This window comes from Indicator indicator, chromosome 7 (genome assembly GCF_027791375.1).
Source record: "Indicator indicator isolate 239-I01 chromosome 7, UM_Iind_1.1, whole genome shotgun sequence".
Taxonomy (NCBI): domain Eukaryota; kingdom Metazoa; phylum Chordata; class Aves; order Piciformes; family Indicatoridae; genus Indicator; species Indicator indicator.
Genome location: NC_072016.1, coordinates 10,220,220 through 10,242,554, shown reverse-complemented (window position 1 = coordinate 10,242,554; position 22,335 = coordinate 10,220,220). Strand labels below are relative to the sequence as shown.

General features: G+C 46.5%; 1 protein-coding gene across 1 annotated transcript in view; it reads right to left on the bottom strand.

The window, feature by feature from the left end:
* Nucleotides 1-1,085: 1,085 nt before the first annotated feature.
* The window catches only part of COL17A1 (collagen type XVII alpha 1 chain), a 34,904-nt gene continuing 13,654 nt past the window's right edge, over nucleotides 1,086-22,335 (bottom strand). Inside the window, exons 18-56 of the mRNA XM_054382390.1 lie at nucleotides 21,805-21,843; nucleotides 20,838-20,864; nucleotides 20,340-20,366; nucleotides 19,668-19,730; nucleotides 19,431-19,535; nucleotides 18,874-18,936; nucleotides 18,189-18,224; nucleotides 18,025-18,078; nucleotides 17,610-17,645; nucleotides 17,378-17,413; nucleotides 16,900-16,962; nucleotides 16,536-16,571; nucleotides 16,115-16,186; nucleotides 15,745-15,771; nucleotides 15,036-15,071; nucleotides 14,489-14,524; nucleotides 14,178-14,258; nucleotides 13,201-13,236; nucleotides 12,432-12,512; nucleotides 11,327-11,378; nucleotides 11,179-11,222; nucleotides 10,611-10,667; nucleotides 10,393-10,452; nucleotides 9,864-9,890; nucleotides 9,735-9,776; nucleotides 9,501-9,566; nucleotides 9,089-9,136; nucleotides 7,926-8,039; nucleotides 7,528-7,665; nucleotides 6,868-6,951; nucleotides 5,757-5,885; nucleotides 4,590-4,679; nucleotides 3,943-4,056; nucleotides 3,530-3,682; nucleotides 2,347-2,754; nucleotides 2,024-2,164; nucleotides 1,612-1,674; nucleotides 1,328-1,399; nucleotides 1,086-1,132 (exon numbers count right to left, since the gene is read on the bottom strand). Of these exons, the coding sequence (XP_054238365.1) occupies nucleotides 1,086-1,132; nucleotides 1,328-1,399; nucleotides 1,612-1,674; nucleotides 2,024-2,164; nucleotides 2,347-2,754; nucleotides 3,530-3,682; nucleotides 3,943-4,056; nucleotides 4,590-4,679; nucleotides 5,757-5,885; nucleotides 6,868-6,951; nucleotides 7,528-7,665; nucleotides 7,926-8,039; nucleotides 9,089-9,136; nucleotides 9,501-9,566; nucleotides 9,735-9,776; nucleotides 9,864-9,890; nucleotides 10,393-10,452; nucleotides 10,611-10,667; nucleotides 11,179-11,222; nucleotides 11,327-11,378; nucleotides 12,432-12,512; nucleotides 13,201-13,236; nucleotides 14,178-14,258; nucleotides 14,489-14,524; nucleotides 15,036-15,071; nucleotides 15,745-15,771; nucleotides 16,115-16,186; nucleotides 16,536-16,571; nucleotides 16,900-16,962; nucleotides 17,378-17,413; nucleotides 17,610-17,645; nucleotides 18,025-18,078; nucleotides 18,189-18,224; nucleotides 18,874-18,936; nucleotides 19,431-19,535; nucleotides 19,668-19,730; nucleotides 20,340-20,366; nucleotides 20,838-20,864; nucleotides 21,805-21,843 (2,903 nt within the window). The remainder of the gene's footprint in view (nucleotides 1,133-1,327; nucleotides 1,400-1,611; nucleotides 1,675-2,023; nucleotides 2,165-2,346; nucleotides 2,755-3,529; nucleotides 3,683-3,942; nucleotides 4,057-4,589; nucleotides 4,680-5,756; nucleotides 5,886-6,867; nucleotides 6,952-7,527; nucleotides 7,666-7,925; nucleotides 8,040-9,088; nucleotides 9,137-9,500; nucleotides 9,567-9,734; nucleotides 9,777-9,863; nucleotides 9,891-10,392; nucleotides 10,453-10,610; nucleotides 10,668-11,178; nucleotides 11,223-11,326; nucleotides 11,379-12,431; nucleotides 12,513-13,200; nucleotides 13,237-14,177; nucleotides 14,259-14,488; nucleotides 14,525-15,035; nucleotides 15,072-15,744; nucleotides 15,772-16,114; nucleotides 16,187-16,535; nucleotides 16,572-16,899; nucleotides 16,963-17,377; nucleotides 17,414-17,609; nucleotides 17,646-18,024; nucleotides 18,079-18,188; nucleotides 18,225-18,873; nucleotides 18,937-19,430; nucleotides 19,536-19,667; nucleotides 19,731-20,339; nucleotides 20,367-20,837; nucleotides 20,865-21,804; nucleotides 21,844-22,335) is intronic.

Sequence of the window (22,335 nt, the reverse complement as noted above, 5' to 3'; positions counted from 1 at the left end):
CTTTAATTGGGCTGTTTACATTACAAAATATTTTTTCCCCAATGCTTAAAAAACAGGAAAAGATTTACAAAAATATTTTTCAAAAGATAAACAAATTACATTTAAAAGTGCTTCAGTTTGGTCCTTGTGCACGTCATGTCTCACTGTGCTGCTATAAACACCAAGCACATGCCGAGCCAGGCTCCCTGCCAAACACTTGCATGTGCTCTCCCCACTCCTGTCTGTGCCCTGCTGGTACCAGTTTGTCCAAGGAGCTGGGCTTGGGAGCTGGGCTAATGGTGCACAAGAGCATTGCAAAACTGCTGAGCTGGGAGGACTTCACTTTCCAAAGCAAATCATGGGCCAGGGTGAAGACCCCAGGGGTCTGTAAGCTCTGCAGTGGGGGCTGTCAGCACCGCCAGGCAGCTGGGTGGGGCAGACAGAGCCCAGCTCTTGCTCCCTGTGCCACCTGCTGTGCTGCTGGGCAGTGGCAGGGATGGGCTCAGTGTCTCATGCAGGTCACTGCTGGGGTACCTCAGTGCAGCATGTCCCTTTCCAGAGAGCCTGGAGCCACAGCCCCACTTGGTACAACCAGCACCTGCTTCACCAGGTCCTCCTGCTTAGGGCTGGCACAGTAGAGTTTGTGGTGAGGAAATCCCAGTGTGGTGAGCAATCTTAGTCCCAGGGTTTCTTACAGGCCCTTTTGTCCTGTGGGCTGAATCTGCTCTCTGGCAAACCATGGTTTTGGTGAGGGAGGGATTGGATTCTTTTTTTTCCCCTTTTTGCTGGACAGTTGGCTGGTTTGTACAAGCCAGGGTTTTTGCATAGCTAGGGGTAATACAAGAAGCCTGGACTGGATAGGACAGGAAGCCACTTCTCAGCCTAAAGACATAGATGCCTGGGAGTACTAAGCCAAAGATCATCAACAAGAGCAAATACCTACATTAGGGGCCTGCTGGCCAGATGGAAAAGCCACTCACCCCTCAGCAGTGACACTGAACTATCAAGTCTAAGTGGTTAGCTGACAGACAAGGCAGTGAAGATTCAGGGTAATTCTCTATAGGCTGCTGGGGATGCTGCCCAGTGCAGAACTAAGCTGCTGCTTCTTAAACCCCAATGCTTCTTCTTTTTCTTCTGCCATACACTTGTTCACCTGGGCAGGAAATCAAAAGGAGGGTTATTGGAAAAGTTCATATGGGGTAAAAAACCCCACAAAAGACCCAAAACAATAACAAAAAAAGGGACTCTGTGGATGTTCCAGCAGTTCCCAGAGATAGGCTTAGTGCCTGGGGAATCTTCTACTCCTTGACAGGCAAACTGCTCTCCTGGAGGTGGCAGATGTTCCTACCTTTCTCCCCTTTCTCTCCCTTTGGTCCCCTGTGCCCATGGCGTCCTGGTGGGCCCATTGGTCCAGGGTCACCTGAAGGAATTAGAAGACCAAGTTTGCTCTTTAGCATGACTGGCCTACGAAGAGGCCAGGGTAAGGATGATCAAGTTAGGACAATGAGATCCTGAGATCCTGAAGGTGTCACCTCCACTGTGAGAAGGCTGTGACCTTGTGCAGCCTTGTGCCAACCATCTCTGCTTCCTGGGGATCAGAGGGCTTGAGAGGGAAAGCATGGCAAGCCTTACCTTTGGGTCCAGGATAACCCCGCTCCCCTTTTTCTCCGGGAGGCCCCTGGATGGCACCGTGTTCTGGAGAGGAAATGAAGGAGAGGATGAAGGAGTGGCACAAACGAGAGGATGAAGGAATGAGACAAACCACTCGCAAAGGGCTTTGTGCTCGCTTAGAGAAGTAGCCAGGAACGCTGGAAGAATATTTCTCTAGACTGACAGCAAAGGTTTGGGATGAATTTCCTGCAAGTAGTGGGAAAACTTGATGGCCTTCCTAATGATGAGATAGCACCTCCCCAGCAAGTGAGGGAAGACTACCTGCCTCCAGCTTAGTATCTCAACTGTAATTTTGCAGCACACAAAGGTCTGTGTGAGGTTGGAGGGATCTCACAGGCATGAGCCAGAAACACCAAGTCAATATGCCACTTACTTCTAAAGAAGTCCATCAGGTCCTCAGTGACATTGCCATAGGCTGCAAAGACCCTGCTGATACCAGGGGGACCAGGAGGGCCTGGTGGACCTGCAGGGCCCTGTGCAGTGTAAGACATCAGGTCCTGGAGAATACCTTGACCTGAGGAATTAAAGATGTCATTTGAAAGGAGATCTGGAAAAATTCTGTCTGGATGTCAAGGCAGGAAGGTGTGAGGGAGAGCTGCAGGCAGCTCAAGGGTGAGGGCAGTGACCAGCCCGACACCAGGCAGAGGGGAGAAGGAGGTGTGGGCTGGGACAGGGAGGGTCAGGCTCTCCACTCACTCTGCAGGTTCTCTGACACACGGAGTGCCAGCTCATTGTAATCCAGGGAACCAGTGAAGGAGCTGCTGTAGGATCTGCTGGAATCTGCTGCTCTTCTGTGTGACTCCTCTGTCAGCAGCCTATCAAAAGCCTCATTGCTGCCCATGGAGGCATCATAAAAGCCATTGCTTCCTGCTGAGGCACTGTAAGATGACACGCTGCTCATGGAGCTGCCATAGGAGCTGCCTGTGCCCAGTGACCCCCCATGGGATCCCTCAGCACCAAGGGATCCTCCATGTGACAGCTCAGAAGTCCGTAACGATGAAGACATAGACCCAGCCACCAAGCCACTATCTCCTTTGGGTCCTGGCGGTCCCCGTGGCCCCGGGGGCCCAGGGGGCCCTGAGATGTAGCTTCGAACTTCATCACCTGCAAAATACAAGAGAGGGTACTTCAGGGACACTGGGGTACCTGGGCCCCTCAAGCTTGGAAAAGGTCCTGTGCTACCACCTGAATGAAGACAGGAGTGTGAAATTGTGTCTTGCCAGTCATCACAGTAACCTTCATCCAGTGCCATTTCTCTACAGAAGACATGACAGCCTCTTCCTTCTCATCTTTCCCACAATTTTGGGTGCCCAATCTTGGAAGCATGCCCAATGATTCTGCAGAAGGGTATTCCTCCCAGGCCAATTTCAGCACCTCTACCAGAACAGCTATTCTGTGACCATTCTCCCCAGGCTGAGGAGATCCTCCTGTCTCTGAAAGGCTGCCTGGGATGACTTGCCAGCTTGAGAGCTCAAACCATTGCTGCTTCACAGGGGGCTCAGTGCTGACCTCCAACCCCTACATCATCCCTTCCTTTGCAGGCAGATGTTTGTCAAGAAAAATGCTTTTCTCACAGCAAAACTCTGCAGGTGACCTTACTAGGGACTCGCTGTTCAGTACAGGCCAATTGTAAGTGCCCAGCAGCTGTCCCTTTTGGCTCACAGCATGGCTTTTGCCTTGCAGTTGGACTGAGAGGACACAAGCCTATGGGGTGCACTGCTGTCCTGTGTAGATCTGGCTGTGGAGATAAGATGTTACTGCAGCTTCAGTCCAGGGAAGGCTCCCACAGGACTGTCTCAGCTGTGGCAGAGCCAGCAGCCTACACAAGGCAAAGCACTGGTCAGGGACTGTGCAGGGTGGATGGATGGTGTCCACTTACTCTTCAGGTACTGGATTAGCTCGCTCCTGAACTCATCGCTGTGGGTGATGTCAGCATAGGACAGGAGGCCAGTTCCTGAGAAGCCTGGTGGTCCTGGAGGGCCAGGAGGGCCAGGTGGGCCCTGGATGCCAGAGTGGGAGGAGAATCCCACGTCTTGAGAGAGAGGAAGAATTATTTTCCAACAGTGAGAGGACAAAAAAATCATACATATCTGGAGATCTTCCAAGTGTAAAGGCTCCAATCTCAATTTCCATCCCTTCCCAGCTGATGTTGATGAGGTTTTTTTTTTTTTAATCATGACCTCATTCTCAGTGGGCAGTCATGCCCCTGCTAAGCTAAATCTCAGCCTCAGTTCCCCCCAGTACCTACAAACAGCAACTCCCTGCCAGCTGGGAGAAACACAAGTGCCTTACTTTGTAGGTAAGCAGAGACGTCCTCCAGAGAGGTGCCTGGTGATCCAGGGATGCCTGGGGGTCCTTGGGGCCCTGGAGGACCAGGGGGCCCAACAAGACCACTGAATTCAGAGTCTGTAAGGCACAAGGGAAAAAAAGAAGAAGTCAGGCAAACCACTGCACCCATGATGAACCTTCCCTGACAATACAGCTAATGCCAGCTGCAGCTTTTTTCTCCCCAGCAGGTTCTGGTGCAGCCTTCCTCACTTCCCTGTGTGTAGACCACACACTGGGAAGTCAAGAGATCCCAAGGAAGGTAGAAGTCCCTACTTTTTAAATAATGTTTTACAAGTGGCATAACAAATTCCTTTATGCTGCAGTGTCTGGAGAAGACAAAGGGCTCCTCCATCCCCACCCCTAAGAGAGCATCTCACTGCTACTGCTCTCCATAGGAGCACAGTGAACTGTCCACAGTCCCTCATGGTCTATACAGGTCCTGGCAGACCCTAGGGGGCTTGCAGTGCTGCTAAGTAAGGCAGAAGGACCATCAGAGTCTCTTAGTAGGTTATTTGTTGTGATGGGTAAGAGGGAATAATCTGTGCCTGAGCCTGTAAAATGATCTTGGGGGTGTAGGGACCTGTGGGAGAGGATTGAAGAAGTTGGCTTACTTCTCAGGTAAGCTGTCAGGTCACTGTAGGATATACCAGGTGTCCCTGGAGGCCCAGGTGGTCCAGGGAGCCCAATGCTCATTCCAGAACCTGCAGAATCAAACAGATTCAAGAGCAGCACCTTACCAAAACAGGCTGTTATAGTGTGAGCAGACAGGCTACAGAGGCTTGATCACAGGCCATGCAGGTGGCACTCCTTCAGGGTGAAGTGGTTCCATCAGCGGATTTTACTGGGAACTAGGACTTGGAATTAGAGCCTACCCCTTTAATCCCAGCACCAGGACACCTGGAGACAGGCAGGGATCAGGCCTCTATTCCTGGAAAAAGCTCTGGACAGCCCAGGACAAGCAACTCAGCTGTGCCCTGCTGGGTGATGCATGTGCTGCTTTCCCTGTGTCTGCCTCTGCAAGCAGTTCTGATGCAAAACCATGCACCTTTGTGATCTTCTTGAATGTCCTTGCTGATAAACTGCAGCTATCCTGCTTGAGCTGTTGGGGTGCTGCTGTTAAACAGCAGTTTGCTCTTAGGCTCTGGAAGCAGCAAATCCCCACCATCTTTGGAGTGGCCCATTAGTGAGATCTGGTCTCTAAGGGCAGCTCAGAGAGACAGAGCAGGGACCAGGCTGGGCTTTGAAGTACCTAGTTGCAGCTACCAGGATCAGGCACTTCAGCACTGCTGTTGGGGATGCCCCAGGGTCCTCTCTGACAGTTCTTACATGCCCTATCACCCCTTTACAGATGGGAAGATGAATCAGAGAGGTGGAATTTGGTTCAATTGATTTTAAACTTCTGAGAGTTTGTTGCCTGAGCTGCCTCAACACAAAGTGGGCATAGATTAGCTCTTTCACAGAGAGATATTCTGGCCACAGAGCCAGGGAGAAAAGGGTTACAAAGGCACTTGAAAGTATTGATGGGACTTCTAAGATGAAATTATGATGCTAAAGTCACTTTTTAGCAAAGTAAGAACTCATTACCAGAGTCTGTGGACAGTATCTTAGCTACAGGGTATCTTTGTTCTCTTCCAGGTCTTTCATAATCCCTGTGAGGAGGTAGCTCTGTACATAGGGATTCACACGGTAGACACTGGAAGAGTTTTCACTGGCAGCATGAGCTTTCTGCTCAGCTCCCAAAGGAAAGGAGGGAAATGCACACTAATAAAGGCCATTACTTGTCAAGTAGCTGATAAAGCGTCTGGTCAGATCATCATAGTCCAGTGACTGAGACAGGCCAACTCCCCCTGGGCCAGGAGGTCCTGGTGGGCCCTGAGGTCCAATTAGATACTGACGAATTTCTTCTCCTAGAAAGGCAAAATACATCCTTTAAGGCTGTTCAAGCTGCTGCAAAGACACCAGGTGTGAGGAGTTCCCAGCCTATGAGCTGAGCCCCCTGTACCAAGGAGACTACCCAAACTTATGGATGCAAAGATCTTTTCCCTGCTCCTCCTTTTCCGAGAGTGAACTACCCTGTGTATGGTGTCAGAAATATTTGTGACAAGGCTGGGAATCTCCTACAGCTCAAAGTCTGAGGAGGATGAGAATTTGGATTGCTAAAGGGATTTCCTTGTGCTCTGTTTCTTCAGCACACCCCAAGACATCTTGGGTAACCAGGGGGAAACAAAAAGTGGCTGAGCTGGAAAAGATCCTGCTGAGCTCAGTGGCATTTCAGAAACAATTTGTCTGTTTGAAAGGTGAAATGCTTGACTGCTCCCTGGATCACACAGGAGAAGCACAGTGTTGGCCAGCATCAGCAGTAACTCCAGGCACAGCAAAATGACATCCTGGTCATCTGTCTGCCAGCCCACAATAACAGTGTCTATAGAAAAGAATACAGAGCTGGGTATCCTCCTCACCTTAAGAACAAAGACTCAGCAAGGCTGTGGGTCAGGAGAGAAGGAATGGAAGAGACCCCAGGAGAGTGGGGCAGCTGGAAAGTAGAAGACCAAGGTTTAATGAGAGACTGGGGGAAACTGTGGGTAAAGGAGGGACACAGGGAGCTGCCATCTAGAGAGCCAAGGAGAAGGGAGGGGAGAAAGTGGAAAACTGCAGAATTACAACAGAGGGTATGAAAAGCAAACAGGTAAAAAAACAGATTCTGGAAGGCATGCAAACTCCAAAGGACTTGGAAGGAATCTTGGAAGCTGCTCAGCAGCACCTGTGGTAGGCCTTTGCCCTCTGAAGCAGCTGCTGGTAACTCTGGTTGGAGATAGGAGACTGGAAGGGAAGGACACATCTCTAGGCTGCTTTACCACAAACTTCCTGTTTCCCTTGTGGGTCACTTACTCTGTAGCATGTCCAGAAGTTCTTGATACAAGACAGATGTAGTTGATACTGAACTGGCAAATGACTGATAGCGATCTGAAGAGCCTGTGGGAATTAAAAGGTTTTACTGTCAGGCAGGATGAGACGAAAGGTGAAGAGGGGTCAGGTAGGGACAAAGGAAAGCTGAACTAAGCCAGTTTAACTGGTGGAATAGGCTTCCCATGCCCTCAGCTATGAATCAGTTGCTGTCTCACACATCCTGGTCATGTTGACAGCTGTAAGGTCTGTGCTATTCTGACTGAAATTCCAGGCTACTTCCAAAAGCTCTGGGAATTTCATCTAATTTAGGAGGGCTCTGAGTATACAAGACAGCCTCAGAATACTTCAGACCATATATACCAAACAGAGCCACCTCTGTTTGGGTCTTGGGGGTGGTTATAGCTAATGTTTAATGTGAGACTTTTTAAACAGCAGCAAGTTAGTTCTAATCTAACCATTAAAATGAGACAAGGCCCAGAGTGGCCTTGGCTGTGTGAAATCCAGTCATGACTGCAGGAGATGAATATTTGGGATGCTGCTATTTAAAGACTGTTGTTTCTCCTCTGGTTTTCACCTGCTAGGTGTTGTACAAGCTCAGCCAAGTGCATGACCCAGTACAGATTTTAGCAACGTGGTGCTTACTTGTCATGTAGCTCATAACACGGGTAGCCAGCTCTGCATAATCAAAAGTCGTCCCATCTGCAGTGGTGATGACTCCAGGTGGGCCTGGAGGGCCTGGTGGGCCTTGGGCACCAGTCAAATAATGCCTTACACTGTCACCTAGGGAGGAAGCACAAGGTATGCTCACATTACTAAAGGCAAGGCAATGGCCATATGCACAAGGACTGGACATGCTTCCCCTGGCAAAAGACAGGCCAACAGGATGGTTCTGCAGAGGTCAGCAGCACTTCACAGTACTCAACAGAGATAAAGCCAGAGCAGCAGTGCTGCTGTTCTAAAGAGAGAGTGACAAAGGGCTCAGGGAGCAAAAGAAAGGAGCAGGTGTATACCGACCCATGGCAAAATCTCACTGTACTCACTCTTCAAATAGTCAGTGACATACTGCTGAATCTCTTGAGACGAACTTCCACCTGGGCCAGGAGGACCAGGAGGCCCAGGAGGTCCTGGAGGTCCCTGAATTTGTACGGATCCACCTACAGAAAACATTGTAAGCAGGAGTGATTTTGGCATGGTTGCATTAGACCAGGTAACACTAAAGCAAGCTTGCATTGAGCCCTTCTCACAGATCTGGAAAAAGCTTTGTGAGTGGACCAAGGAGGGGATCCCCCTCCATCTCTCAACACACCCTGAGGCTGGGATTATTAGGCAGTACAACAGCTTCAAGTAATTTGGCATCTTCTGCAATTCAGCCTAGGCAGCTCTGCAAGGCTGAGTTCAGAGACCTCTCTGGCTTCATACTGACAGACCTGGTCACTTTGTGCACCAAAGTGCAGTGCTGTGCAGGAGTATAGATGGAGTAGAAAAAGCAGTCAAGCTCATCAGGCTGACCTTACAGCCCTGCTGCTCCCAATCACAGCCAGCCTAGGCACCACCAGCTCAAGAACCTCTTTACTCATCTCCATTGCAAGATACAGGTGGGCCTTATATGACTCCTGCCACCATGATGTTGAGCAACATCTCATGCTCCTTAAGGTGCCTGTCTTCCCAGCACCCAGAGGTAGCATTCCTAAGACACCATGTAGAGAAGCAGAGGGCTCATCCCCATGGAGACACACTTAAGTTCAGCCACACACACTTTTTGTGAAGCTACATTAATAGCCTGCATACAAAGATCTCTTACACAGGATGACAGCAGCTTAATTCACAGGAATCCACCTGAGGGTAAGCAAAACTGAATAAAGGGCATTTTTGTTCTAATCAGAAGGTTTTCGTCTAGAGGTTTCAATGCAGTTTCCATAATCCCTTGTGGAACATGGCTGGCCAACTGCTATCCCTTTGTTTTATGTCCCATGAGGACAAACTTTGGCTCAAATGATTCCCAGTAGGCTGGAAACAGAAAACTTTTGTAATTCTCAAATTGCCTGATTTAAGGCAGGATGTGCAATAAGAGGTTTTGAATGCAAATCCCATCAGCATAAGGTTGTCACCCACACTTCTAAAACCCAGAGGAGATTTCTTCAAGCCCTCACCAAGCTGTCAGCACTTCTTTATGATATCAGAGCAATGATGGTCTGGCTCTTACCTCGAGATGCTCCTGGGATGCCAGGAGCACCAGGAACACCTGCATCACCTGGAAATCAAAGTGAGGGAGAGAGATAATTGTAACAGGTGCCAATGCATGTTGCATACTTTGCCATGTAAAACAGTTGAGCTACATGTCAGAGAAACAACTACCCAGCCCTTGTAATGACTATCTTGAATTAGAAGCTTGTTGGGGAAGAGCTTAAGGAAGAGGCCATGGCAGCTTCTCTGAGCCTTCTGTGACAGGGCCCAGGTGCCTTGTGCTCAGAGCAATTCTATTGCCCTAGTCCTGCTCTGTAGGGGTGGGCACAGCTGCAGTTCCCAAAGGACCAGGTTACTCCGTCCTTCAGTTTCAACCAGTCTTGGCCACGTGAGGCCACCAGCAAAGAAAGAAAGAAGATTTTTCACTTCACCTTTAGGTCCAGGTGGGCCTGGTGGACCTGGAACTCCTGGAGGTCCCTGTATGGTAACTCTGTCACCTGCCAGTTGCAGAAGGAGAGTCAGAGATTCACAGGAATAAAGTGTGTGGACAAAATCCTGGCTCCACTTTAGTACTCACTAAGTTAGAACCAATAGAGCAGGATTTTGCCCCCTGGTTTCAGTCTAGGGACAAGGAATTCAAAGGAGGAAGGTTGGCACAAACTGACCGTGGGAGGAGAACGTTGAAAGGCCAGGCTCACCCGGTTCTCCTGAAGGGGACACAGAAATGGAGGAGCAGTCACATACACAGGAGAGCTACCCTGCACCACACTGATATCTCCTGGGAGCCTCCTTACCTGTAAATCCTCGTGGACCTCGTTCACCTGTAAACAAGGGGGCAGAGGAACAGTGTTAGCATTTGCTTTGTTCTGATCTGCAACATCCCAGCAAACACTGCAGAATAGGCAAAAATGGGTAAAGGGTTTAGGCCTCATGTTCTCCTGCCAGCTGAGAGCTGGTAAACTTTACAGGGCCACCTCCTAGCACTGACTTAGCCAAATCCATATTGCATTTTGCAAAAAGATTGTTCCCCTGTACTGGCAAATCGGAAGCTCTGAATGCTCCTGAACCCAATGGGCTTGCAAAGTTGGGATCTGAACGCAGCAATTGCCTTGACACCACTACTGGAAGCTAACAGAAATTTATCTGACACAGACTGGCTTGTTTTATGGCATCAGACAGGAGTCCTAGAGAGCACTGTGCTAGCTTTCTTACAGCCACTGAAAGGCAGGACACTTCCTGCTTTTAAAAGAAGCCTTTCCTTCTTTTCAGTCTGAAGTACTGAGATCCATCTAAGATTTTGGTGAGGCAGAAGGATATACCTACCTTGGTCTCCCTTTGGGCCTGGTGGACCTGGTGGACCTGGTGGGCCTGTGAGGAATGTTTCTGTAATTAAAACAAAAAGGTTTCTTCGTTACATCCAACAGAACATGACACAAGCTTCCTCTGGCTCCACCTAGTCCTCTCCAAGGATGTGCTCTCTGGAACCCCAACAGCTAGGACACTCCCAGGGCACAGCAAAGGAATGAATAGGAAAAACCTACCTGATGTGGACATGGAAGATCCGGGTCTCCCTGGTGGGCCTGGAGGCCCTGGCAATCCTATTCCTAGGCAAAAGGGACGAAAAGGATTCAGGAAGGATAAGCCTCATCAGTGTAAGTAAATGCATATCAGAGCTGCTACATCTCCAGCTATAGTCATAACTCAAATATTTCCACATACAGGCCAGTATCACTGTTTTCTCCACACATCTACCCCAGTAGGAAGTTAAGGCTGGATAAGTAAGTAAAGATAGAACTGAGTGAGCTTACTTCCTTTGGTGGACTTCAGAATGTTGAGTTTCTTCCTCAAAAGCATGGCTTTTATTAATTACTACTCTGGCTAGCAAACCTCTATCAAAGCAAATCTCCTCTCTTAGGCAGCATCTTGCTGCTGTGAAACTCAGCAAGTATGTTACTAGGAACCCACTCTGTGAAATTCTGCTTCCATTAAAGTCATCCCTACTAACTTTACTAGGTCCAAGACTGCATCTGGGATACCTCAAGGCACAGTATAGAGGCAGTGGGAAAACCTCCCACTTTCCAGGTTTATTTCAGAGAAACAAGCTTTTACCAGGGGGACCACGAGGTCCAGGAGGTCCCTGCACAGATTCACCCAATGACAAAAGAAACAGGGGTGTTGTAGAATATTTACTTAGGAAATGTGCCATGTGTGTAAGCATCCCCTGCTTATGTACTGAGCTGTGCTATATTACATACCTGGTGGTCCAGGAGGACCTGGTGGTCCTGCTCGCCCTTGGAAATCTGCCAGCACTGTGCACATGAAACACACACAAAAAAAGAGAAAACTGTTGCTATAGAGCCACTGCTGCTATGGAAACATTGTCATTACATTGCTGTTAGAAGCTCTTACAATCAAGAATGGACTAATGCTGGACCTGGCTGACCTAAAGCCAAAGTTGAGGCAGAGAGAGGAAAGATGTGTTTTGTTGCCAGCTTGCAGGTTAAGACATGAACCAAAATACAGTGCTGAGCAGGCTGGTAGCATATTAGAAACAGGGAAGAGATCCCTCTGGAGAGTAATGCCTGCCAAGGGAAAGAGCAAAGGACTCAAACACTAGAGGAGGAAAGAACATTCAAGGAGAGAAAAAATTCTTTCAACTAGAGGCAAGCATTTGGAGGAGAACATTACACAGCCCTTATTTAAGAAGCAACTGTACTGCATAACCCTGATTGGAGGTGTATTGTCACCTCTGAGCTGAGCCACAAACTCAAGGCTCACCGATATTGAGAGCCAAGAGTCCCAAATGGGGGATGTGACAGTACTGAAGCATGGTCTGGATCTACGTGAACCCTTTCAGATGATGATCAGCAAAGGACCATTTCTGATTTTATGTCCTCTTCTGCCTTACCTCTCATGCACACTTGCAGAGGTCTCAAACCCTAAGAATACTGACTTGAAGTGCATCACACATCTAGGATGGCACAGAGCAAGCTGGCTCTCCTCTTACAGATGGCTATTACATAGGGAATCAGGCTGCGTAGACACACTGACTAAAAGGCCAGGCCTAAATCTCACAGCTCTGTGACCATCTCTGCTGTTAGAGACTGCTCACCAGACACCATTCCTTAACCTTCCTCTCTGTGACATGGGCCTGCTGCAATCTACCTCCTTTAGAGAGCACTTTGGGATGCACACATGGAAAGGAGGGCAGAAGAGGTGGCTGGTATTGCTGTCCCACCATCAAACACACAAACACACATGTGTTGAGGAGAAAAAGGTAGAGGCATCTCCAGTTAGCTGTGAGTAGGCCTTGAGGCATGGCACCCATGCAAGTAAGGGAGTGGAAAGGCAGGCCCACTCACTTTGAGATGCTAATGATGACACTTCTGTTTTGACAGTTTCCATCACAGCTTCACCTGGGGATCCCTTCTCACCCCGTGGACCTTTTTCAAGAAGAAAAAAAAAGATAAATTAATTGAGAGAGGGTGACATTTTGTACACACTCCTAACCTCCCTGAAAACAGCTTCAGTCTTATGTGAACTGGGAGCATGAAGTGAGCCCTGGCTCTGGGGGACACTGTATTCAAACATCAAAATTACTGCACAATTTGCAATTTGTTCTAGCAGGGTCACCAGCTAGAAAACCAGCTAAGAAAGTTTCTTAGGAGTCCCCCCTGTTCAGTTCCTCCTAGACAGATGTCTGTCCAACTAGCAGCAGTTTCACAGTGACATTATTCCCAACTTGTCTCTAGTTATTTCTCCCACCTTTCAGAATGGCAGGAGGTAACCAGCTGGGCTATATTCCCTTGCCTCATAAAATCAACTGCATTTGAGAAATGCCTTAGAAGTACCAGCCTCCAGAAAAAATAGCATAACAAAAAAATACATTTGTAGCATCCACATCACACTGGCTCTTAATATCCCCCTTCTTCCCCTGGGGAAGAAAAAAAGAACAGAAATTCTTTACAAGATTAATGAAGTCAAATAATACAGCAAAATTAACTCAAAGGAAGAAATCTGCAAACAAAAGGGATAGAGATTGTGCCAAGGGCTGAGAGAATTAGAAACACAGAAAAACTAATGAACTCATTTCTCTTAAGAAGCAGAATTAAAGCTGTTGGAGATTGGTACCTTGCTGTCCAGGGAGGCCAGCCGGTCCAACAGGACCTGGTTTCAGCAGAAATAAAAAGCAGATTATATTAGATTTTCTTGGTTGTATTTTACAGTAGTAGGAAAAAAACAACAGGTCTTTTACAAGAAGGGAGACTATCAAATAATGTATTTGTCTGCACAAGTAAATGGAATTGCTATGGGGTATGAATCAATGTCCCGAGTATTACTTGAAATTCTGGGGAAGGTATTTGTTTCCCATCATGTGGCAATCAAAGTGCATGGTGCCTCTTAGACTGAGGAAGTAACCAGAAGGTCACTCACCTCAACAGGAGAGCACTGCCAAACCATCCCTAGCATTAGCTTTAGCTGTACAGCTGGGAGAGGCACAGAAATGCCATGAGTAAGGAACTCTGCCACCAGCATGCTGGAGGGCAGTGTCTGACCTGAGACAGAGGAGTCTGAGGATTAAGTTCATGCATAGCCAGAGCCTGTATGTCTATGTGTGTTTGTGTGAAAGTTTTGCAGATGCTCCTGTGGGATTTCTGCTGTCTTGAGTTCAAAGCTAAGACTGGAAAACAAGCAATTCCTGATTTTAGTAACAGTGCTGGGAGAGGGATTAGACACAAGTCTGCTTTCCCGAGAGGCAAAAGAGGTTGATTCTACTCTCTGGATTTGACCTATCACTACTTTGTATTCATCAGATCAAAGGACAAAAACAGTGTTCCCAGTTTCTTCATCTTCTCAGCCCTTCCTTACTTCCTTCAATCCTTCCCCCTGAGATCACATGCCATTTCTCCCCTTGAGGCTGCTATCTTCCTAACAGCCTGAGATATTGGTTTTTCTGCAGGGAAGGGTGAGGACCATGAGGTGTGCCTGAGCAATCTTGCCTCCCAGACAGAGTGGCCTGGCAGAGACAATAAACATCACACATTACATCAAGAACTGGATGCCCAGCAATGTAAGATGCCTGAAAAGAGTACAGCAGAGGAGCTCACCTGGAACACCTGGGGGTCCAGTGGGGCCAGGTGGGCCTGGGGGACCTGGTGGGCCTGGCAAAGCAATAGTTGACGAACCCTCTGCAACACAAACAGATACTCTTGCACACGTACACATAAACACACACCTCCAGCAACTGTGTAACAAAGCTATCATTAAGAAATGACATGTCTACAGCAGATGCATCCTCCAGCATAGGGAACCCCAGGACAGGTCTGACACACAGCTGAGGTGCATTTAGGAGGCATAACGAAAAACAGATAAAATCTTCCAAAAGCAGAGAGGTTTAAACTTTCACAGCACTACATACCAGCACTTACGACTCTTCCTGGAGCTCCAGGTTCTCCTAAGAAAACAAAGAGACAAAGGCTTAAATTCTCATTTTTTTAGGGAAGATCTGTCACAAGCTCAATGACACTGTCTTACTTAAACATGTGATTTCTGTTCTCTCTGCCTGTGATCTCTTGTTTGAGAAGTCACAGCACTAGAAGGTCTGGGGGAAGCAACAGAGCTCATCCAGAGATATCTTCTGATCAGCTTGCCAAGTACTACACCTGCCAGTATAGGTAATAGACCTTAATTTATCAGAGGGAGGCATACAACTCCCGTTGCAATCACCAGGCAGCATGCTCATATGCTCAGAGCAGAACCAGGTTTGCTAAGGTTTTTCTCAGCAGAGAACTGTCCTGCTGAGTGCCTCAGCAGATGTCCTGCCTTTGGTGCATACTCGGGGAGACTTTGGCTACTGTTTCTCAGACCGTTCTTTCCTAAAGCCACTAGATGCCACTGTTGATTCACACAGCAGTGCTCCCTAAAAGGAAGTGCTTAGAGAGGATTAGGATGGAAAAAACACTCACCTTTAGCCCCCGGTCGGCCAGGGTTGCCTGGAAGTCCTGATACAAGGTAGATAAACAATTTAAAATGGTTAATGCAAATATCATTTGCTCTATTTTTTCTAGGTTCCTGAGCTGATTTCCACTTGAGGGTTTACAGAAGCAGCTCCCTGTTCAAGATCCTGGCTTTTAGAATTTATAAGCAGATTCCTGACGGCAAGTGAAGGAATTCACAGTGGACTGTACTCTTTGCTGGAAGTGCCCCTGGGCATAGTTAAAGGCTCCCCTTCTCCCACTGCTCCCTGGATGATGGCACAGCTCCCTAAAATGAACTGTAGCTTCTTCCAAGTAATGCTCTCTGTTCTGAGGTTCCTGGATAAATTCTCTGGTGACTTGCTCACCAAACCTCTTCTGCTTGCAGATATCACATCCTCTGTTTCCACCTCTATTGCTACATCCTCTCCTCTCTGCTTCAGCTGCTCATTAGGACTTTTCAGCGATGCACAGGGACATGAAACTATGTTTTGGGGAGAGGCAAGTTTTCAACAAGGCCCTGCATTCCTCAAAGATTATGCATCAAACACCAAATATGTCTCAAAAGCCAAAGGAGATGCACAAACATTGGGATATCACATTGGAAGCCCTGAGCATCACAGAGGGAAAATTACATGGGTTTTTTTAGCCTCTACCAATGTCTGTCACTGATAAATTGGAACATGGTGAAAAAGCCTACCTGGTGGTCCTTGGGGTCCTGTGAGACCTGGCAAAAAAAAAGGCAAAAATTCTAAGATGTTTAAACAAATTTCAAATGAGGAATGGATATACAGGGAGAAAAAGATGACATTTACTTGAAATAGCACACACTTCACAATTGGTATAAATTGGCCTAGCACCTGCTGTGTAAGCTGAATGTTGACTCATAGCAGTTGCTCTTGCTTGCAATGTGTGCAAGCCTGAGATCACAGAGTCTAGATTCCCTGTGTTTTCTTTTCATCACCATTTTACAGTACAGAGATCATCTGGCAGCCTTAACTACCAATTAACACTGGAAATTGTTAACAAACCCACTTTTTATTTGGTCTTTGTTCTCTCTGTAGTTTTACCTGGCTGTCCTGCATCTCCAGAGGGTCCTGGAGGACCTCGGGCTCCTGGCATCCCCATCAAACCTGGTTCACCTAGGGATATAATCACCATTAACAAGCCATTAACAAGATTACAATCCACCACTCTGTTCAAGCTTGACCACCAGCTCTCCTGCAGCACTTTCTACCCATTGTAATTTCATGACCAGCTGGCCATTTTCAGCACCAGTGTCTGGGAGGTGAACATCAATAACAGAAGAATTCTTCAGTGAGAACAGTTCTGTCATAAGCTTACAGCCAGCTCCATTATGCATCTCAGTTAACTCTACAGCGCTTCTGAGACAGCAAGACCCTAGAACACGAATCTGCCACCTTCTTCTACCCCTCAATTTCCTCTCAAATCAGAAAATGTCTGCACTTCTACCTCAAAGGAATTCCTTACCTCTTTCACCTGGTTGTCCGTCAAGGCCAGGTTGTCCTGCCCAAAGAAAAAAGATTGTTAGTGTTCACTGAAATAGTACCACAACTGCCCTGTCCTTCTACTAAGCACAGCACAGCCCTGAACACAAGGGCTGTCATACTCCATCTGAAACAAACCTTGGCTGCAGTTACTGAAGATCCAGAAAACGTTCACTTGACATTTAACTGCAGGACATCTTTTCTGAGCACAGAGACTAACCCTAGCTATCTAGGGAAAAGCCCCAGGATCACAGTATGATTTCACTTCCCTGTGGAAGCATATAAGCATGCTCTGTGTGGAAATAGTATTGCCCCATAAACACACACAGCTGTTTGCTGCTACTCACCTACAGGTCCTTTAGCCCCTGGCTCTCCTGGAGGACCAGGCATTCCTCTTGAGCCTTGTTCACCTGTAGTGAAATGGTATGAAAATGAATCCAAAAAGTCCTGGTGGAGAAACAGTCTATGATATCAGAAATCTTTGGTGCTTTGCAATTGAGAACCAGCACTGATAGGATGCTCAGGCTTCATGATTTGTAACAGTCTCTGGCTGTTAGAAAAGCTCAAGATGAGAACACAGGGCATGTGAGGGAGAACTTCCCTAAAGCTGAATCCAAAGATTGCTACCAAGATTACTGGCATCAAGAATGGGATCTATTTGTTTAAAACTGTGGTGCAAAAATAAAACTCCTGTAACAAAATAAGTTCACTGTATTTTTTTTAGAAAGCAAACTGGGGTTGGCTGGGCTATGCTGTTATTTGAAAACTCAGATCATGCATGTGTATATTAGATAGGCTGTTACCCCAGGGAAACAATCCACTGACCTGTCATTCCACGGGAACCCTTCTCACCCTGATCACCTGTGGTGCAAAAAAAACAGGGAAGAAATCTGTTAGATTGTTTCATTGTAAAATTTTTCCATCAGTTTGCTTTTTGACAAAAGCACAGAAGAAAATGCCAAAGAAAGATAAGGTGGGCTAATACCTACAGAGAGTACCCATATCCAAAGGAATGTAAAGAAAATACCCACAAAAAATATCTAATTGATCAACATACCTTTGGGTCCAGGTGCTCCAGTGGCTCCTTTCTCACCTGAAAGATATATGGATGATTGAAGAATAGTAATAACAAGTCAGAAGGGAAAGGAATTCCTTACATCAAGAAAAATCACAGGGGAAATACAGATTTTATGATATCAGACAAACTCAAACTGGAAATTTCCTTCCTTCAACACAGGTCTATCCATACAAGCATGTCTCCTCATCTAGACTGCTTTATTATCTCTGTCTCTTGTATTTCTCAATTCTTGCCACCAGTGCCCAAGATTAGTTCCTTTTCACCTTTCCCAGTCTTCTACTTTGCCCCTAGCATCAAAACGCTACATGCTCAAACCCAGTCTGCTGCTCAGAGCAGCACTAGAGAAGCACATCAGCTAGTGCTGCTGGAACTGCTGAGACAGAAAGAAGCTTACCCTTAGCACCTGGGAGACCTGCTTCTCCTCTGAATCCTTGCAGGCCAGGAGGACCTGCAGAAAAACGAGATGGGAGGTTTGAGTTACTCCACTCACCGTTATGCATTCCTGGTTTTGTTTTTCTCTAGTCTCTAGTTGCCATAGCAAAGGAATGCAGCACTCACCTGGAGGACCTTGTGGGCCTGGAGAACCCATTAGACCTGTGAATAGACATGGATCTTCTTTCAGGATCACCACAATTAGAAAATGAACAAACCTTTTTTGGTTTGTCCAGCAGGATCCACAAATCAATAGGTGTTTAGCAGATTTGAAGTCCCACCGCCACTACAAGAATTTGCATCACTGGCATCCTCAAAACCAGGGCAAGAAATCTGCACAACTTAGTTCTTTTGACATAGAGAAAGTGGTTTTCCTTCAAGTAACATAAAGAGACTCAGGCCTTCTATCTTGGCTGAAGCACTGAGATCTGTGCTTCAGGTGGGTCCCAATTTTTTTATAGTCTGACTTCAATCATTGTTACTTGGACTGTAGAGCTGTAGCTCTGTTAGAAGCCTGTTATGGACAAGGAGTTTGCCTTATTATTTCTGAAAGCAGAATAAAACCAGCTGGAACATCACACATCTAAAAGACTGGTGTTTTGAAAAACCTCCCTTCCCATCTCCATTCTCACTATAAGCTTCCAAGAATTTATTGCTCTAAAGGCTCTGTGTACCTACTAAAGTATATTTTATCCAAACTTAGTTCACTTTTCTGATTACTGCAGTGCAACACAAGTGAAACAGGAAGGTTGAAGTGTTCATTTGTACCTAACCAGTCTGTTAGGCTCTCTGTGTCCATCTTCATATTTACCTTTAAGGCCAGCAGAACCTGGGGGACCAGGTGGCCCTGGAGGGCCTGGCTCACCAACACCACCTGCAGAATAAAAGCATGAATAGATACTGTAGGATACAATTGTGACCCTATTTTTCCATAATCCCATCTCCTGTTCTTACTCTGGTAAGTGTGACAAATAATCTGCTGGCCAGTTCAAAACACCCAAACAAGCATGAATTATCCATGAAAAAAAACCCAAATTCTCACTGGGCTTTAGAATGAGCAAGACAAATCATCCAGTTTTGGTGATTTGGATAAGAGGGAAGAAGATGACCTTGATGCTAAGATGCTTTTGATTCTGCCAAACTCAAATCTGATTGTAAGACCTGATAAACCAGAACAACTCTTGTTTACTCATTTTAATTTTGCCCAAAAAAAAGCCCCTTATGCCGGATTTGTGCTGGGAAATGAAATGAAATCTGCATTTGAATAATCAAGTCAAATTCTATCACTGGGACATTTCATAAACTGGAACCAAACTCTAGCTTTTGTCCATCTCCTCTTTATCCAAGAATGGAACACCTTATTCCTACCTCTGTCTCCTTTTTCTCCAAATCCAGGTGGCCCAGGCTCCCCTCGAGGCCCTGGAAGCCCTTCTCGACCTCTTTGTCCCATAGGACCTTCCATACCAGGATCACCTACAGGAAACAAATGCCTTGTAAAGGTCACCTCCATGAGGGAAGGCAATAATCACACCAACCTAGTGTCTGTATTCCCATGCCATGTGTCAGCAGCTGGGAAAGACTCACAGCAGTGACAGAGATCCTTACCCATGCTGCCCTTCTGTCCTTTCGGTCCTTCTGGTCCTTGGTGCCCAATTGGACCAGGAATACCTGGAAAGAAAAACACAACAAATGTGCAGAGTCTTTGTCTGTGTACTATGAAAGAATAACATCCAAATTAGAGGAATCTGAAGGCTGGAGAGATCTATTGGCTGGGGTAAAGAATGCCCTGGTAAAGTTGCTCTGGGCAGTGTGATCTAGTTGAGGATGCTCCTGCTTACTGCAGAGGGGGTTGGACTAGATGACCTTTGGAGGTCCCTTCCAACCCAGACCATTCTATGATTCTATGATTCTATATTACCTGGAGGGTGAGTACTTGGACTCAAATGTCTTTAGAAGATAATAATACATATAAGAGCACAAAGAATTTGGGCCAAATACTCATGCAGCTCTGGGACTCTCTCAGAGGTAGGTTGGGATCTTCACAACCCCATTTAGGCATGCTCAACTAAGTGCAAGTCAAGCTGAGGCCTTGCCTGTGAGCAGGTCTTTGAGCTGTGTCTACAGCTTAGCACTAAGGTAGTAATCAAATCACCTAGTATATGCTAAATATTGATTCTAGACAACCACCTTAAGCTAGGTCTGCAGTGTAAAATTTATTCTTGCCTACTGTAATGTCACTAAATGTCCTCCTTAAAGAGGAATTGTATTACTGCCCACCTGGGACACCAGGAAGTCCTCGCTCTCCTGTAGAGAGAAAGAAATAGACAATCAGTGGGGAATAGGTCTTGGTTTGCCCATTTGTCACTTCAGCCAACCCTCACCCCTCATAAAACAAGTTTATATTCCTGTCATGTTTAGAAGTTCTACTGTTTCCAGCCATGCAACATTGGCCCCCTTGTGTTCATGCAATGGATTGAATTATTTACACCACACAAAGCACTTTATGATTAAACCAGATAGAGCTTGGCTTCAGGAATGACGTTCATCCAGGTGGAAGACATTTCTAGATTCAAACATCTGTTACTTCTTCTACTGTGAACTCTAAAATGGTCTTTGTCAAGAAGAGCAAAACCATCCAACCATCACAACAATATCTTGACTGCGAAATGCATCAGCTTCTCTACCTAACTTCTGGAATAACAACAGTACATTTGGTACCCAGGCATCATGGCAGGCTGCCAACCTACTTGAGAAAGCAGGTAATTCCAGACTCACCTCTGGGACCTTGAATTCCCATGTCACCTGAGAAGAGAGGGGAAAAAATTAAAATCAGGATTGATTCTGAAGATATTTCTAGTGATTACTCATACATTTTACTCTTCTAATTGCTTTCTCATCTTTGATGAAACATGAAGGATTTTTCAGTGAACAGAGACACTTCACACTTGAATAGTGTAGGATCAGACCCTTCCCAATAGTGAAAACAGGATCTGGCCTATCACACTGGCACAGTGCAAGACTGGGCCTCCTGTATTAGCTCTGCTTGGGATCAGGTCCTCTACAGTTTACACAGCCAACTAGTTTTACACTCTAGTAGAACTAGGGAAGTGATTGTCCCTCTGCATTTGGCACTGGTAAGACTGCACCTTGAATACTGGGTTCAGTTTTGGACCACTGACTACAAGAAGGACATTGAGGTGCCGGAGCATGTCCAAAGAAGAGAAACGAAGTTGGTGAAGCATCTAGAGCACAAATCTTATGAGGAATGGCTGAGGGAGAAAAGGAGGCTCAGGGGAAACCTCACTTTCTACAGTTACTTGAAAGAAGGTTGTAGGAAGGTGGGTGTCAGATTTTTCTCCCAAGTAACAAGCAATATGATGAGAGGAAATGGCCTCGAGTTGTGCCAGTGGGAAAAATGTCTACACCGAAAGGAAGCATTGGAATAGGCTGCCCAGGGAAGTTTTTGAGTGACCATCCCTGGAGGTATTTAAAAGATACATATATGTGGTGCTTAGGGACATGGTTTCGTGGTGAATTTGGCAGTGCTATGTTTACAGTTGAACTCAATGATCTTAAAGGTATTTTCCAACCTAAATGATTCTCTGATTCTTCTTGTTTAAGTATAAACCAGCTTCATCTTTATCACTGCCAATTGGCCCTTGTGGGCAACACCCACTCCAAACTTGTGAATTGCCAGAGCCAAGGAATAGGACAGGAGAAGAGAAGGACTATATGGCTGTACCTTTCTGACCAGGTTCTCCTTTCTCCCCTCGGAAGTATCCTGCAAAAGGAAGTGAAGAGGCTGTTAGAATGCATTACACGAGAACAGGTATTAGCTTCATATACAAGGATCCTTCTACTTGGATTCTGAGGCTGCAGGCAGCACAGAGTATCAAGCACAGCGTGGCTTTGTAAGTGTGCTTTCCTTGGAAAATTTGCTTTCAGAAATCCATGAAACTTCCAAAGGTGGAAGATCAAATATTCTAATTTCCATCATCTGCTAAACAGAAGTAAATTATTCCCTTGCTAACATAAGTGGCATGAGAACTAAAGTGTGGGCTGTTTTTTTTGACACACTTCTTTCAAAATGGAAAACTCACTTGCTACAGCAAACATGATAGATCCTAGCACATGATGACATGTCACAACTTCCTTTCTTCTCCCTTTTCTGCTGGCTTTAAGGGATGCACTATTAGTGGCAGCATTCTGAGTGCCAGCATAGCCTGTCCATGAGGGCAGGTGATAACACCACTTTCAACGGACTTCATTGCAC